At 40.1% G+C, this 18,443-nt stretch overlaps 1 protein-coding gene across 5 annotated transcripts in view; it reads left to right on the forward strand.

Annotated features, from left to right (window-relative positions):
• GOLIM4 (golgi integral membrane protein 4) overlaps nucleotides 1-18,443 on the forward strand; it is a 98,929-nt gene that overhangs the window by 50,426 nt on the left and 30,060 nt on the right. For all 5 annotated transcript variants that reach the window (XM_049867311.1, XM_049867308.1, XM_049867310.1 and 2 more), the window contains exons 2-4: nucleotides 15,274-15,348; nucleotides 16,819-16,868; nucleotides 18,288-18,341. In XM_049867311.1, the coding sequence (XP_049723268.1) occupies nucleotides 15,274-15,348; nucleotides 16,819-16,868; nucleotides 18,288-18,341 (179 nt within the window). The remainder of the gene's footprint in view (nucleotides 1-15,273; nucleotides 15,349-16,818; nucleotides 16,869-18,287; nucleotides 18,342-18,443) is intronic.

The raw sequence follows: 18,443 nt of genomic DNA on the forward strand, positions 1-18,443 counted from the left end.
TGGCACAGTTACAGATATCAGATGTGCATGTGAAGAGTTTGAATAAAAATGTTTTGGGAGATGTAGATGTAGAAAAAAGTGATGAATCTAAATACGTAATATCTTTCAGTCTTAAATTCCTTTATGCAACTAAAAACAACAAATACCATGTTACATAAATAGGTAGCTGTTGCTTGTAATCTTGACGTTTTTTAATCAGCTTTATTGAATTATACAGAAAAAAGTTCATCAGTCCTAAGTGTACAGCTCAGTGAATTTTCACAAAGCAAACAGTGTAGCCTGCACCCAGACCCAGAATCAGAACATTACCAGCACCCAAAAAATGCGCCCTTTTGCTCTCTTTCAAACATTGCCTGCTCCCCAGCTCACAAAGTACAGTGTAAACAGTATTCTGTCTTCAGTCACCTTAGTTTTGCTTGTTTTTGAACGTTGTGTAAATAGAATCATTCAGTAGGTAGCCCATTCTTGTCTGGATTCTTTCCATGATGATATGTTTATTAAACTTATGACACTGCTGAATGGTGTTCCATTTTATGAATAATCACAATGTATCTATTCTACTGTGATAGATATTTGCATTGTTTCCAGTGTAGGACTATTACAAATAGTGCTGCGATGATTATTCTCCTGTGTGACTTTGGTGAGTCAATGCCAACCATTTGGTTGGGTATATACCAAGGAGTGGGATTTCTAGGTCACAAAGGATGCCTCGGTCAGATTATAGGGTCACTATAAATCAGAATCAACTCAGCAGCAACAGGTTTGGTTTATTTTTTAGGTCAGCTTTAGTAGATACCATCAAACAGGTTTCTAAAATAGTTTTTACCAACTTACACATCCACCAGCAAAGTATTTTTCTTGGCTATTCTTGGTATTTTCTCTTTTAATTTTATTATTTTGCTAGGAGAATAGTGTGTTACATTATGATTTTAATTTCCATTTCCTTGATAATGTATTTAGTTGATCACCTTTTCATACATTTAATGGCCATTAGGATATCTTTAAATTGCCTGTTCAGGTTCTTTGCCCTACTTTTCTTCACATCCCTAAAATGTCATATATTCCAGTTGGAAAAGAAAAAACAACTTTTTTTTGGATTGTCTTGTTGATAAAACTGGGGATCATCTTATATTTGGGCAACGTGGCTGTTTAAACTTCATCTTACCTTTCTAGGTTATTGCAGTAATCTCCCAAGTAATTGATCAACCTCCATTCTCTCTCCATTTCTCAACTTTTCTGCACTATTCACAGTTATTTTTTAAAATACACAGACCTGATCAAGTCATTTGAAGCCCAGTCTCATTACTCTCTCCCTGCGAAGATTATCTACCTTCTCATCAACCCTATGCTAAACATAGTCTTTAGAGAACTTCCCTACAAAAGCTCGTGGTATGAAAGGTGGGCCACACTTGCTAAATATTCAGATTACTAGTTCTCTTCTCTGAAAATTCAGCTTCGGTAGATTGGGTTGGGGCCCAGGAATCTGTGCTATTAAATAGCGTTCCACTTTATCCTTATCTTAAGGGAACTTTGGGGACTACTATAAGCATCTTATGTATTTTTGCCTCAGTGCTATTGCATTCTCTCTCCATTCTCTGGATTCTCTGTCCTCCTCCATTCTCATATTTCAACACCCACACAGAAGTCACCTCTGGGAGTCTGTCCTGACTCCTTTAGACCAAGTAAATCACTCTGCAGTCAATAAATGCTTATTCCTGATCTTTTTGACTAATGTACCGTGAGCATTCCCCATCTCAGCTGGTAATATAGGATAATGTTATCTTCCCTATAAATGCAGAATCTGACCATTTCACCAGCTCCACAGCTACCACACTGGTCACAGTCTGCCATTACCTCATGCCTGGAGTACCGCTGAAGCCTACTAACTGGTTTCCTGCTTGCACACATGTGGTCAGTTCTCAACACAGCAAGTCAGAGTGGTCATTATTTTAAAACCTCAGTCAGCATCACATGTTTCTGCTCAGAACCCTCCAGTGACTCCTGTTTCGCAGAGTAAAAGCCTTAGCCCCACTAGGCCTTATAAGGCTGCTTGCCGTCTGCCCCATTCTCTACCTTCACCATGCTATGATGCCGGCCCCCTGAAATCTGACTGCTAGATAAGAATGTTACTGTACAAGGCCTATTTATATACACTTAATTTTAGAAAAATTATTGTTTTTATGACTGTGAGTCCTCAAGTTTTTAATATATATGCATATCCACTTCCTGGCTCACTCTGCCTGCCTCAGGCACACTGGCCTCCCTGTTGTTCTTAGAACACCGCAGCCCACAGGGCTCTTGCACTGGCTGTTCTGTCTACCTGGAGCATTTACCACTAGATGTCAGCACGACTAACTCCTTCACTTTTTTCAAGTCTTGGTACAAATGTCTCCTCGGTGAAGTCTGCACTGATCATCTTATTTAAAAATGAAACCTGATTCAACCTCCCCACCCCTTCAATCCCTTTAAGCCTGCTCTTTATCCATGAAACTCATTATCTTCTAATATACTATTAGGTTTATTATTTATCATTTGTACCTCTCTGTCAGAATATAAGCTCCCCAAAAGAAGGCATTTTTTAATCTTTTGTTCATGATGTATGCCTAAATAGCTGAGCAATGGTTGGCACATAATAGCTGCTCAGTACATACCTATTTGATTTGTTGAATGAAATATTCAAAATGCAGTAGATAAACAGCCCTCAAATAGTATCTTTTAAGCTAGATCTATATGCAACTTTTACTAAGATATGTTGCATATTTTCACAACTGAAGTGAAAGCTTGACTTTAGAAGTTTGCATGAATGTGGGGTTGTTTGTATACTGCTGCGCTGATGTGAAGGAAAAGCCAGTTGTAGCTTGGCTCATTATAACCTAATTTTAGGTTTTCCCTGGGACCACTGGTTTTGCCCTAAGCATTGTTGTACAGAGTAAAAACCTTTTAGACCTGATACTTGGAAACCCTGGTGGCGTAGTGGTTAAGTGCTATGGCTCTTAACCAAGAGGTCGGCAGTTCGAATCCGCCAGGCACTCCTTGGAAACTCTACGGGCAGTTTTACTCTGTCCTATAGGGTTGCTGTGAGTCAGAATCGACTCTATGGTAGTGGGTTCGGTTTTTTGGGGGCTACTTTAACACTGGATTTTAGGTTGGTCCCTCTTTGCTGGCATTACTTGAAATATCTATAAAATTTGACATGGTCCCATGAAAATTAGAGAGCTTATGAAAATTAGTTGTCTTTGATGTTTGGTATAAAAAAAGAAAAGCCAGTGCCGTCGAGTCGATTCCAACTCATAACGACCCTATAGGACAGAGTAGGACTGCCCTATAGAGTCTCCAAGGAGCGCCTGGTGGATTTGAACTGCCTACTTTTTGGTTTGCAGCTGTAGTACTTAACCACTATGCCACCAGGGTTTCCATATGTTTGGTATAAGCACAATAATTTTGAAAAAAAAAAAAAAAGTACATAAATTCATAGCCCTATTGTAAAACCTTTTTTTTTTTTTTTGCCTACTGTAGCCTATCTTAAATGCATTCTTAGATATCCTTGCATCAATTTTTTATGACCAGAAGCCTCTGACTTTCCTTCTCTTGCCCTTGTGCATTATTTCCAGAAATACTGTGATGCTGGACAGCTGAAGCCTCACTGCTGGATAAGAAGACTGTTACTGTATAGGGTCTGTGTATATACATCTAATTTTTAAATAAATTTTGCTTTTATTACTGTGAGTCCTTAAACTTCTACTCTTATCCATATACACTTATCCAGACATAGTTTGAGAATGTAATTTTTGCTTTGGGCAGTGCAACACTTTCATGGGACAAAGGATATTTTCCTCTAGGCCCGCAGAGAGATTTTGTTTAAAAATCTGCCAGCTCAGCAGGGTCATCCTTTCATCCCAGCCTTCCTAACCTTTGGCGATCTCTAATTGTCTTCTTATTCTTTAACCTGTCTTAGCTTCCTCACACAAGCTGAATTTATTGATTATAAGCTTTTTATAAGAGTAGCTGCTATACTTTGGTGTCTCCCAAGGTGCCTGGAACACTGCTGGCTGTAATATTATAGCTCTGGGAGCTCAGAGAAGAATCCTTCCACGAGGAATGAATGCATTTGATCTGAAAATAAGAATGATTATTAGTAGCTTACCACTTGAAAGAATGCCAAAAATAAAACTTGTGTGAAGAGATATATTTGAAGTCAGCTAATATAATACTTGTTTGAAAAAGCCAAATCTCAATTAGACAGTGTCATGAGGAAAAGTCTGGCTATAGTTTTATCCAAAATAGAAAAAGCAGTTAAGCACCAATTCGAATCATGGTTCAAATTTTCATATAAACTGCTTTATAAACTGTATGCATTAAAAAAAAACTAAAAATAGACACTTAGGTGAACTATTATAGCAACTTTATTGTACAGGAAAAAATACTGCAATTGCCATGAAGTAGAAGAATCTCTAATCAGACTACTCTTTTTTCTTTCAACATTCCAAAAGCTTCTATATATCAGTGCTGTGGTTTAACTAATGCTAATCTTCTAAGCCTATCCATCAACGGATAAATTTATATTTAATCTCTTTTCCGTTATCTGTCTGTTCTCTGGAATATGTGACAATGAACCAACAAATCTGGGAATTAAAAATGCTGAGACATAAAGGATAGCCGTCAACAAAGGAAAAGAATGAAGTATCTTCTAAATGCGCTCATTCATTTAACAGGTATTACTGAATACCACTAGGTGTTCGGAACTGGGGAACTGGGACTAAAGAGGGAGTGAGGGTTCAGGATACAGAAGAGAAAGAAACCAGGAGATATAGCCAGTCCCAGCCTTCAGGGTACTTACAGTTTGTTCACTCATTCATTCATTCAACATCTATTGAATGCCTGTAACTCAGTGTCCTGGTGATGTTGCCTTCAAGTCAGTTCCGACTTATGGCAGCCCAAAATGTACAGAATAGAACATCTTCATAGGGTTTTCAAGGCTATGGCCTTTCAGAAGCAGATCACCAGGCCTGTCTTCTGAGGCACCTCTGGGTGGATTTGAACCCCCAACCGTTCAACTAATAGTCAAGTACTTAACCTTTGTGCCACCCAGGGATTCATGTACTGGTGACAGAACACTGAAATAAACAAACCAGAAATCCATGCTCTCATTGAGCTTACATTCTAATGATATAGACAAGTAATGGAGAAGATAGATAAGTAAGAGACTGTATATAGTAGTAGTGATAAGTGCTTCAGAGAAAAATAAAGTAGGAAAGGGGACTGGAAGTGTTGAGCGTGGGAAGCAGGTCGCACTTTAGATTGGCCATCCAGGAAAGGACTCAGTGACAAAGTATCTTTCTAGTAAAGATGTAAAGCAAGAGAGGGAGCTAGTCATGCAGTTAGTTAACTGGAGAAGGAGCAGTTGAGGCACAGGGAAAAGGCACTATGAAGTGCTGAGGTGAAAGTAGGCCTGGAATATTCAGAGACTGACTAGGAGGCTGCTGTGGCCAGAGTGGGATGAACGATGGGCAAAGCCTTGTGAGGACTTTGGTTTCCGCTGGAGTGAGAGCAAAAATCACTGGAAGGCTTTGACCTCAGGCCTGGACATAAATATGCAATTCAGTAAAGGGAGCTAGGCACAGGAAAGGGTTAATTAAAGTCACCTAGGAATTGTGAGGCAAATTGGAAGGATTGAATTGTATTGGAAGATGTGACACTGAGTGAAAAGTAAAACCTGGACTTGATGGTTTAGGAGTCACCTGTTGAGGTAAAATGATGAAGGAAGGAAGGAAACATAATTGGATATATAATCTGTGATGATGTCTTCATGTTAAACTGCCAACTTGTTGTTCTGCAGAGGAGCATGGTGTGTAAGTGGCTGACCTCTACCCACTTCTAGCAAATAGAACTGACAACTACTTTTAAAGAATATAGTCACGCATGGCATAATGTCCATATGTTCTGTGAAATTGGATGTTATGTGATTTGAACATCGTGCAAACAGTATATTATATACAGGCAGACCCCAGGTTATGAAGGTCCAACCACATACAACCCATAATTACGAGCCAGCACCCATAAAGCCTATTATATTAAAACTTTACGGGAGCCCGCTTCCGGTCATCCTCATCGCTGCTGCTGCTGGGGCCGCTGGTGGAGGCCAGAGGAAAGGGGGATGGTGGTGGTGGCTGATAGGGTGGTGGCGAGAGCGGAACCAGAAGAGCTAGCGAGGAGGGAGATGAGCACACCCAGCCCTGCCCGCTGTTCTCCCTGCCTGAGGAGCAGAAGCAGCCCAGGCTCCGCAGCCCCCGCCGCCATGGCCTGCCTGCCTGCCTGCCCGCCTGTGTATCTGCCTGCTACACGATGCCCTAGACACCGTGCCCAGAGCCATGTCCTCTGCCTCACCTGCCTGTATCCCACCTGTGGTTCAGTGCTCTAAGAGTCTGGGTTTGAGGCCTTTAAAACCATTAAAAAAAAAAAATTTAGGGACGAATAATAAAAGGAGAGCTGCTTTCCCTTTAAAACAAAACAAAAAACCTTAGGGGATACAGACATGTATATGTGGTCCCACAGACATTGCCCTAAGGGACGTTATGTGGCACAGAGCTGTACAATAAATATCTACAGTTTCAGTCCTTTAAAAAAAAATCTCAAAAGTGTTGTGTTCTTGGAAAACAGTATTAATTTCAATTTCTTTTCCTTTTTTGTCATCTCACTGTTTTACTTAATCTTCAACTGTAATTGTTGACAGCACAAATGTGTTCATTTAAACTTTTATCACATGTAAAATCATAAAGGTACTTCCAAATCTTAATGTCTTCCCAACACTGTGACTTTCTTACTAAGCTTCGGTTGTTTTGTTTTTCCAATAAAGATAAAACCTTATGTTACGGTCGGTACTGAAAGTAAAGCTCCGTGGACTGTTGCTCCTGCCGGAGAAACGTTGCCCTCTCTTGGCTTCAGGTGTTAACACTTAGCAGTGTTTTCTGATTTTAGAGTGTAACTTTTTAATTCTGACTCCTAGCAGTTTCCCTGGAAATGGCATAGATATGTATTTTGCTGATAAGTGAATGTATGCGGATAAATATGTATTTTCTGATAAGTGAATGTACACGGATAATTTCTCTTGTGACTTTCAGATGGAAGTCAGAGTTAAAATGGGAAATTGCTGTAGGAAGCTGGCATGTTTTTAAACTCTCGAGTGCTTTTGAGGGGGGATAAAACCTCTTTCCCTTCTTGACTGCGTGGAAAATACTGAAGTACTTTTTAGTAAGTAGTGGAGGAGACGAGTTTTACGGGTTTCTGTCTTTTTCTTACGAGCTCTTGTGGTTCAGATCCTGTTCCTGTTGTGGCCTTATTCTGCATTAAAGCTCTTCAGGGTCCAGATTGAGCCATTATTTTTGTACTTTCCTTTAAATTTGTTTGGTACTTTGAGATCATTTTATTCCATTTTGTTACAGAGGCTGTGGTAGCATTAGTTCATCTTGACTGATGCCCTTGACTTCAGCATATAAATAGGAAAATAGAGATAGGTGACAAAGATTGATATTCTAATCTTCCTTCCAAGTGAAAGAGTAAACCTGTCTAGGTAAATCTGCAGCTCAAAAGCCAGGAGAATGCAGGTTAAAAGAATTAAGGGTAACGTGTATGTGTGCATGTGTGTGTGTGTGTGTGTGTGTGTATAGTTAATTGATAGTGAATATTCTAGAAGAGCTACAAGTACACAAAGATTCTGTTTCACTGTACTTCAATTTTTATGAAAAAAGTAAGATTATGACTTTTTTATTGGAATGGTTTTTTGCTTTCACATATTTTAAGATCTCTTAAAATAAGTTTTATTGCCTTTTCAAGTCATATATACATTATATATGTATAATTACTTTATTATTATTAGATTTTAATCCTGGTGGCATAGTGGTTAAAGCACTCGGCTGCTAACTGAAGGGCCAGCGGTTCAAACACATCAGCTGCTTCTCAGGAGGAGGATGTGGTAGTTGGCTTCTGTAAAGATTTACAGCCTTGGAAACCCAATGGGGCAGTTCAACCCTGTCCTGTCGGGTCACTATGAGTTGGAATCAACTCAACAGCAACATGGTAAGGACTCAGGAGAGATCATCTGACTGGTGGTGTTACTAGAAGGGTGCATACTGCACTGGGTGACACTGGCAGAGGGGTTGATACCAAAATGACTGTCTATAAAAATTTTATGCAGTTTTTTCAGCAGAAATTTTTAATGAAAATATTCCTGTAGTTAGAACAACAACAAAAATCTTCATAAACCCAGCGTATATGTATCAATATACCTACAGGGCTAAAACTCTATGCTAATTTACTTTTTGAATCTTCTAATGCACTCTGGTCAGAGCCATCATTACCCATTACCCAATTACAATGACGTTTTGCATCGCATGGTTTCGTCTACATGCACTACAAGTACACGCTGTTGTTTTTATTGTTGCCGATGTTCTTATAGTTGCTGATTTTATCAAATTTTCTAATGTTTTAGCTACAATATTGTGGTAATCAGCATGGGGGTGTTAATGAACCTGTTGCCATTGAGTCGATTCCAACTCGTAGCGACCCTACAGGGCAGGGTAGAACTGCCCCCACCGGGTGGAATTGCTAGTGGATTTGAGCTGCTGACCTTTTGGTTAGCAGCTGAGCTCTTAACCACTGCACCACTAGGGCCCCTATGTTAATGAGGTAGGACTCAGTCTACAAGATTAGGTTGGGTCTTAAGTCAATCACTTTTGAGATGTAAAAGAGAGAAGTGAGATGTGGGAACCTCACTATCACCAAGCAAAAGAATCAGGAGCACATGTTCTTTGGACCTGGCATCCCTCTGCTGAGAAGCTTCTAGACCAGGGGAAGATTGATGACAAGGACCTTCCTCCAGAGCCAACAGAGAAAACCTTCCCCTGGGGCTGGTGCCCTGAATTCAGACTTCTAGCTTCCTAACCTGTGGGAGAATAAACTTCTGTTTGTTAAAGCCATCTACTTGTGGTATTTCTGTTATAGCAGCACTAGATAACTTAAGACACTCCTATTCCCAAACAGGGTCATATTTACAGGTACAGGTGTCAGAATTTCAGCATATATTTTTGGAGGACACAGTTCAGTCCGTTATATAACAAGTACCTACTGTTATTATCCCCACATGTCATATCAGGAAACGAAGGCACAGGAAGTTCAGCAACCCACCCCATGAGGGATGGAGGTGAGATTTAAAGCCAGGTACCGTAATCTGTGCTCTCAGCCATTATACTGCTGCATGCCTCTTTTCCTCTTCTCTCTCCTCTTTCTAGAATTTCCAAATCTTCCTAATACCCATTCCAAGGCTAAATTTTCACTCTCACGTCTTTTTTTTTCTTTTGTTCCCTATGTGTTTTATTGTACATGTGAATATATATGGATGCATACACTTACATATATGTATACACATGTATCAGCATATAGATACCACCTAGATACATACGTGTACACTTGTTGCATACATGCATACACCTGTGTCCACACTCCCATTATTTAGTTGTTGCACAGTTGTATATGTCCTAGCACTTGCCAAAAATGCCCTTTTTTCTTGCATACATCTTAGTGACATCATTTACCTTGGTCAGGCTGTGTACACTTCACCCGCATTTGATGCTACATTTCCCTCCCCCAAAATAGCAAGTGTCTGCTATCTAGAGGGTGACCCTCTGACTACAATATCCCAGGGAATCACCAGTGAATGTTGGTTTCTGTATGTCATTTCCTTTTATCTAATATGGTTTCCTCAGCCTATAGCTTAAGGCTCTTCCTTTGGTTTGTTTTCCTTTTTCCAAGTCATTGCTGCTCTGTTCTTTCACCTTCTTCTCAGTGATATTCTCCAATCCTTACATACTCCTGAATTCTGAAGTTATATTACATCAGGACTAGAAGCTGGTGTTATAGTAATGGCTTGATCAGTTCTGAGTAAGATGATATTAATAATAGCAAAGTTACCTCATGGTTTCTACGTAGATCCTCTATTCCTGTTTACCATATCTTTTTTTTCCCTACTGTATTTACAAAAGTGTATTCTTTTTGCATTAGAGCTTTTTATTAGTGATGCCATTCATGTATTTGTATATGTGTCTTAGATTTCACAAGGCTTTGAATTTTGGTGTAATCCACAAACATGCTGGACTTCATGGGGACATCATATAGGACCTATTTATCTATGAAAGTTTATAACTATGGACCCTAAGTTCTCCTGGCTCTTGACACTGCTACTAGTATGTTGAATGTGTACATTCCCATTGAGTGTAAAACTCAGTTGTGTGATTCAGTTTGATAAATGGGTATCTTAGACCAGTTGTTGGCACAATACCATTCCTCACTGAATCCTGGGGAAGAGAATAAAGAATGAAATTATCTCCTACCCTCTCACCCCTTGCTCCTAAGCCCACATTCCCTCTTTACTTGGTTTAATGTAGTGGACCCTTCATTCTAATTGTGATTAAGTTATACTGATGAGTTTTCTACTTCCTGAGGCTGAGATACCAAAAATATCCATTGCCATCTAGCAGATTCTGACTTGTAGCCACCATATAGGACAGAGTAGAACTGCCCCATCGTGTTTCCAAGGCTGTAATCTTTACAGAAGCAGACTTCCACATCTTTCTCTCTTGGAGCAGCTGGATTTGAACGACCAACCTCTTGGTTAGCAGCCGAGCAGTTAACAACAGTGCCCCAGGACTCCTTAGTCTGAGATAATCATTATCTGATAACCTACAACATTGAGTTTTCAACAATGCGTTTGCAGTGATTGCTGCCGTATTCTATTAAATAAAGAAGAATCTCACTGGGTTGAAATTTCTAAATTCAACTTTTTTAAAATTGTTCTTTGGTGAAAGTTTACAAAGCAAATTAGTTTCTCATTAAACAATACACATATTGTTGTGTGACACTGCACACCCCACAACATGTCAACACTCTCTCCTTCTCAACCTTGGGTTCCCCATTTCCGTTCATCCAGCTTTCTTGTCTCCTCCTGTCTTTTCGTCCTTGCCCTTGGGCTGGTGTGCCCATTTAGTCTCGTATACATGATTGAACTACGTGTTCTACGTTCTTCTTCTGCTCTGTCCAGGACCCTCTATTGTGATCCCTGTCAGAGCGACCCCTGTCTAGTTGTGCCAGACTTAGTCTGGTGGAGGCTGTGGTAGTTCTGGTCCATTAGTCCTTTGGACTAATCTTTCCCTTGTGTCTTTGGTTGTCTTCATTCTTCTTGCCCCAGACAGTGTGGGACCAGTAGATGTATCTTAGATGGCCACTCACAGGCTTTTAAGACCCCAGACGCTACTCACCAACGTAGAATGTAGAACACTTTCTTTATAAACCATGTTATGCCAGTTGAGCTAAATGTCCCCCGAGAACATGACCCCCAGCCTTCAGCCCAGTAACTCGGCCCTCAAGGAGTTTAGATGTGTCTGTGAAGCTCCTGTGACTTTGCGTTGGTCAATTTGTGCTGACTTTACCAGTAATGTATACTCTCTTACCCTTCACCAAGGTTACCACATATCTATTATTGTCTAGTTAGTGTTTTTCCATCCCTACCCCTCCCCTCCCTCGTAACCATCAAAGATTTTCTTTCTGTGTGTAAACCTTTTCATGAGTTTTTATAATAGTGATCTCATACAGTATTCATCTTTTTGTGATTGACTTCTTTCCCTCAGCATAATGGTCTCCAGATTTATCCATGTTGTGAGATGTTTAGCAGATTCATCATTGTTCTTTATTGTTGCGTAGTATTCCATTGTGTGTATGTACCATAGTTTATTCATTCGTATGTTGATGGGCACTTAGGTTGTTTCCATCTTTTTGCTATTGTGAATAATGCTACAGTGAACATGGGTGTGCATATGCCTATTTGTGTGACAGCTCTTACTTGTCTAGAATATACTCCTAGGAGTGGGATTGCTGGATTGTACGGTGTTTCTATTTCTAGCTTTTTAAGGAAGCAGCTTCCCATTTTCCAAAATGGTTGTACCATTTTGCATTCCCATCAGCAGTGCATAAAAGTTCCAATCTCCCCGCAGCCTCTCCAACATTTGTCATTTTCTGTTTTTTTATTCATGCCAGTAATGCCAGGGTCTAAGCTCAACTTTTTCCCTCTATCTCACCCTTCCAAAATAGTGTTTAATGTTTAGAATATGAGGTATCTGAGAATGCCTTTTTTTTTTTTTTTTTACTGTTCCTGTTCTTATTGAACTTATCATGGGTATTCCTAGGCTGGAATTATCTATATAATATGTCCAGTCAGTGACCAAGATTCCCTTTTAACTATCATGTTTATGTTCCTATGACCTTGTACCCCATACCATGGGACCTTTGGCCAGTGGATTGGAAATTGAGTGTTTTTCCTTCCAGCTGGGGAGGTTAGGTATTCCTATAGCATCCTATTCTACCTGTTACATCATAATAGTATTGTAATTTATTTGTTTCCCTTTAAATCTCCCCCACCAGACGGAAATTCTCAAAGATTATGAGTTAAGGGTTCAGACTTTGGCTTAGTGAGGTTCTAAAGTGCTAATCCACTGCCACCTTCCAAACAGCATCCAAAATAGTGCTAGTAGTACCAATCCAAGGTACCTCTTGGGTTTAATAGGCTTTTAGAAATTGGCCAAGGGGATTGTACCATACGTGTAAATGTTTGAAAAGTATGATTTCTCAACAGTGGACCAAGGCTTTTGGAGCACAGCTTCCTTTAATCCACTTCCACACCTCTGTGCCTTTGCACTTATAATCTGTCTTCCATGAGTACCTTTCTCCATTAGTGCCTCCATCTGTCAAACAGCCCTTCACTTTCAAAGGTAGCCAAGGGTTCACTACTTCTGAGAATCTTTCCCTTGCAACTCTCTGATCTGGAGTTCACTGCTCTCTTTTAGGGGGCTTAAATATACTTTTATTATGCCAAATGCCTTTGGCACTAACAATTTACAAATCATGTAATCTGTCTCCCATGTTAGGCTTGAGCTTCTCGAGGGCAATGTCCATGTCTATTCATTTTGCATTCCCACCTGTAATAAGGTGCCAGGTACATAGTAAGGGCTTAGTAGTGCTGATTTGTATTACATTCCTCTCTAGTGCTGGTGAATAGAATTGTAACCCTGATGAAGGAAGAGGATGGGACAGGAATTGTTGCAATAACTGGTAGGAGGCTGAGGTTGAGGGTAAAGATGAGATTGGGGTCGGCGTGCCATCAGGGGACTATAGCCACACCAGTGTGGGTGGTGACAGGCATCCTAGGAGGTGTGGACAGAATGTTAGCATAGGTATGAGCAGAGGTCAGGCTTGTGGTAATAAATAGTACAGTGAGCCCTGGGAATGGAAGGTTTATGTGGGATGACAAGATAGGAGATGCAGTGTGGAGGGCCCAGGAGGCGATGGCTATGTTGGAAGCAAGACTGGCAGCTGTGATGATGGAGAGAGTGCAGGAGCAGGGATTGGGACTCCCTTCAGCAGCAAGAGGTCATAGCAGGGGAGAGCAATTGCTGTGACCATGGCAACTGGGAGGCGTCCAAAAGGGTTGGGGCAATTCTGTGTATTCTGCGTGGTCAGTCGGATGATCAATGATGAGATTCTATCTCAAGTAGCCATGGAGAGCTTGAGACTAGGCAAAGAACCAAGTAACAGGTTTGCCTAACCTTCCAGGGAGTGAGATCGTATATTCATAATGCTGAACTAATAGGGTTTGAAATGTGCGTCAGAAATTTACTTTATTCTCTCCTCTTCTTAAGCTCATTTCCTGTTCAAATCACTGTATGGGGCAGGGTTTTCTATGCCTGGATGAAATCTAGGACAGACTTGGTTACTTACTTGTCTGGCTTTTCTCAGATGATTTAAAAAAAAAAAAAAAAGATCTTTCAATAACTTTTATCTGTGCACATAGTGTCGGTTCAGTAATTATTTTGTCCAGTGTAATAATACAGATTTTATTCATTCAAAGGTAAAGCTGTTCCCTCTCTCCAGTTCCTGCTTGTGATAGATGTGAAGCCCGTATTGGGGAGAAGAGGGTTATGATCAACTACTTCATCCGTTTCCCTTCCTAACCTATCCTCCCCCTACTTTAGTGCAGGAAGGTCTTACAGGATTGACGTCAGTTTGCCATTGGTTTCTCCCAACCTTGGCAGGTATTAAACCTGACTTGTCCTCTTGTGTGGGCACTTTTACAGGTTCTGTGGAGAGTACCTGCCTCCCCTGTTTCTGTGGATCTCTCACCTTTGCGCCTTCTCCTTCGTCCCCTAGGCATCTGGTGGCGGCTGTTGAGATGTCCTCACCTGTTCATGCTGCCTTAATTTACATTTGATCATGTTGACTTTGAAGTGCTTATGGGATACCTGAGTGGATACACTCTGTAGACTTTAGGAAACACTCATCTAGTGCCTAAGGAGAGAGGTGTGATCTGGAAATACAGGTATGGGGGTAAATGCTGTGCAGATGGTGATCAAAGTTATGAGAGTGGGCACGATTGCCCAGGAAGAGACATGGAGCCCTCACAGAGATACTCACAATTAAGGAGCAGGAGAAGGAAAAGCAGCTGACAGAGAAGGTGGAAGCCTCTTCAGAGTATGGGCTCTATAAAGGGGCAGACTATATGAGAGTCAGCCCAGAATAGTATGTATGTTCTTTACCCATAATGTGGCACTTACAATGCACACGAATCTATTTCAGTTCTGTAAGGACTTGTATTCGTTTCCTAGAGCTGCTGTAACCAACTGCCTCAAACAAGGTGGCTTAAAACAGCAGAAATTTATTCTCTCACTGTTCTAGAGGCAGGGAGTCTGAAATCAAGGTGTCAGAGGACCATGCTCTTTCCGAAAACTCTAGGGGAAGATTGCTCCTTGCATCTGCCTTGCTTCTGGTGCTTGCCCGCAGTTTTGGTGTTCCTTGGCTTGTAAATTTGTCACCACGGTCTCTGCCTCTGTTGTCTCATGGGTTCTCCCTATGTGTCTCCTCTGTGCCTCTGTGTACAGATTTCCCTCTACTTAGAAAGATACCAGTCATTGCATTAGGGCCTACCCAAATCCAGTATGGCTTCATCTTAGCTTGATTACATCTGCAAAGACCCTGCTAACAAAATAAGTTCACATTCACAGGTGCCGGGGCTGAGGATGCAGACATATCTTTTTGAGGGTCACACAGGTCAACCCACAGCAGGACCCTAAACTGTTTTCCTTTCAGGTTAACCCTGTTTTGAAAAATGATATTAACTTTACCTTAGAATTGCTCATTCTTTTAAGACAAAATGTAACTCTTTTTTTTTTTTTTAAGTTGTGTATGAACACAGATCGAGATTAGAGAAATCCCTGCAAAAGGAAAGACTTGAACATAAGAAAGCAAAGGAAGGTAAATAATTTAATTTGTTTTATGTTTTTATCATATTGTTCTTTGAAGCATTATGTACTTGCCTTACTAGTTTTTTATGAAGAAATTTCTCAGATGAACCCAAAGCCAGTATTATAGGTGGATGGAGAGAAAGAGGTATCAAACAGTATGTTAGGCATTGCACAGTAATTCCTGCTCAAGATGCGATTTAGAATCCCTCCCTCAGTTCACACTGCCTTGAAATAGTTCATATATTGGTAATGCATATTATTTCAGAAATAACAATTTTTTATCTGAATATTATAGACATGTGCTATTAATACCTGGAACTTCTGTCTGTAGAGCTCCAGGAAAAAAATAAGAGAAACAGTATACAAGGTCTAGTATATATGTATGTAAGTATTTATTGTCTCACAGTTATATATCACACTATATATAATTGATCACATAGTCTGTATCTTTTAAGTTTCGCACCTGTTTTTCTCTTTTGAAAGACTTTAGTGGCACAGCTGATTGGTTCAGTTTGAAAAATTAACAGCTCAGGTATTAGCAAGTCTGTTGACCTTTTTCAGAATTTTTCTGTAAAGCACAGGCCTTGTTATAGAGCTTATGATTTGAACTTTTCTGCATTCCAATTTTTGTTTATTTATTCATGTTTTGTAGTAAATCTTGAGATTTGAGTTAGAGTTGTTCTGTCTGATCACTTTAGTGGGATAGAAGGCGGCAAAGCAGAGGACGGTATTGGTTGGGATGTTTGAGTCACCCTTGGATTAATCCTGTATGAAGTATAGAAGTTTAACCTAAGTAAAATGCTTTGATAGAATTTGAATGTTTCTTGTCTTCAAATGCTGAGTGATTTTATAGAGCCACCTAGTGGATAATAAAGCTGTTAGAGCATTAATGATTATAGTATGCCATCTAGTGGGTAGCAATAAGTCACCCGTGTATTCATATGTGCTGCTTTTTTTTCCCTCCCTATTTCAAGGAGAGTTAATCACAGAGATATTGTACATGCACTTTTAATCAATTGTTTATATAGAACGCAGGCTTTTTCAATGCAAGATTTACAGCTCTAAGTTAAGGGGAAAGATTATATAATAGCTCTGTTCAACTATTTTTAAAGTATTAAGTGGTAAAAAGAAGTATCAAAAAACCCAGTGCAGTCGAGTTGATTCCGACTCATAGCAACCCTATAGGACAGAGTAGAACTGCTCCATAGAGTTTCCAAGGAGTGCCTGGTGGATTCGAACTGCCGACCCTTTGGTTAGCAGCCATAGCACTTAACTAGTACGCCACCAGGGTTTCCACAAAAAGAAGTATAGAAGTAGTAAAAAAAAAAAAAAAGGTATATGAATCGCCAAATAGATTGTTTTAAAACTAGAATATTTTTGTAAGACTGAGTAAAGCTTGCCTTTAATTTTTTAGATGTTTTAAAATTCCACAAGGAATTAACTTACACTCTGTTTACTTTCTCCGTCTTTTCTTTCTTAGATTTCCTTGTCTATAAGTTAGAAGCGCAAGAAACACTAAATAAAGGAAGAGTAAGTCTATTGTCTCTTAAATTTTTTCTTAAGAAACTTGAAGGAGGGGGAAATATAGTCATAAAGTATTTCACTCTGTTGATCACTCCGGTTGTTTGGCAAAAATATATTTACTACCAAAAAATTCCAAGAGGAAAGCTTTAAAAATTATTCTTTTAAAACTTACCTTCGTTTATCATTATTGATGATAGTGATTGTCTTGGTTTCCTAGATTGCCATAACAAAACACCACTAAGTGTATGGCTTTAAAGGATGAGAATTTATCACCTCACAGGTTTGGGGGCAAGGAGCCTGCATCCAGGGCAACTGCGAGGCTGAGCTCACACGTGCCCACATGCCCTCTCTCTGGGTGCTGGGGGAAGATCCTCGTGTCCTTCCTGTTCCTGTAGTCTCAGCGTTTCTTGGGCTTCCTTGGCTACTTGTAGATCTGTCTTCATGCGGAGTATGTCTTCTGCGGTTTGCATCTGCTCCTGTGTCTGTACTCCTCTGTATAAGACACCACTCAGAAGAGATTAGGTTTAGGACCTACCCTCCTGCTGTATGACTTCATTAACCTAACAAGAAAAATCCTACTTCCAAACAGGACCACATTCAGCGCTATAGTGGTTAGGATTTCAATACTTTTTGACAGGCGCAATTCAGAGGCAGGTAAAGATAAAACAACACAGTATAGGGAGGAAAACATTGCAGGATCCCCTAGCATACTGACTAGTTATGGCTGCTTGGGCTGTGGAAATGTGTTAGGTGCACAGATGCTCCACTGGGACACAGATATATACCAGCAGAACATGGAGCTTGGCCGTCAGCTTATACTCGAGTTTCAGTCCTGGCTGTGCTGCTTCAACAAGACGTTTGCCTTCGGGTATCTTCCTTAACCTTTCTGAGTTTGTTTCTCACTTCGTGGAGTCTCACTGAAGTAAAATAATGTATGTAGAATTTCTTACCTACTGAAGCTCAGTGAAGGGAAGCACCTTTTCTCTTCTCTCACTTAAGCCATACTAAGCTTGTGAGGAATGGTCCTGGCTGGTTTATCACCTCTCCCTCCTTCACGTGGGCACCCAGCACAATGTATTAGCCATATGTGGTGACCGTGTCTCAGGACAAGCCCCTCTGTGTGTGGCCTCAGTTCTCCTGAATATGAGAAGTGAGACCAAATCATCTCTAAGAGCCCGTTTAAGCTACCATTTTATGATTTTGTATGCTGCCTTTTCATTACTAAAATCTAGCAAAGGTATGCTAAAACTTCATTTCTGCTGTAAAATAAAGAAATGGCTCCAGAGACATCCTGATTTAAGCATAGAATTCATTTCAGCTTATACAAATGAAATAAATGAAGTTCTTCTACTAAGTGCTTTAAGCCGTGTTTAGCAGGAGAGCTAGATTTATCTTTGTGTTGACCACTTTCTTTTCAATTTACAGCAAGATTCCAATAGCAGATACAGTGCATTGAATGTCCAACATCAGATGCTGAAAGTGAGTAATTTAAAGTTGTTCTTCATGAATGAAGGAAAGTTAACTAGTATTTGAACTAATTAATGCAGTGGTCTCTAAAGTGATGAAAGTTTACAGAAAGTT

This window comes from Elephas maximus, chromosome 23 (genome assembly GCF_024166365.1).
Source record: "Elephas maximus indicus isolate mEleMax1 chromosome 23, mEleMax1 primary haplotype, whole genome shotgun sequence".
Taxonomy (NCBI): Eukaryota; Metazoa; Chordata; class Mammalia; order Proboscidea; family Elephantidae; genus Elephas; species Elephas maximus.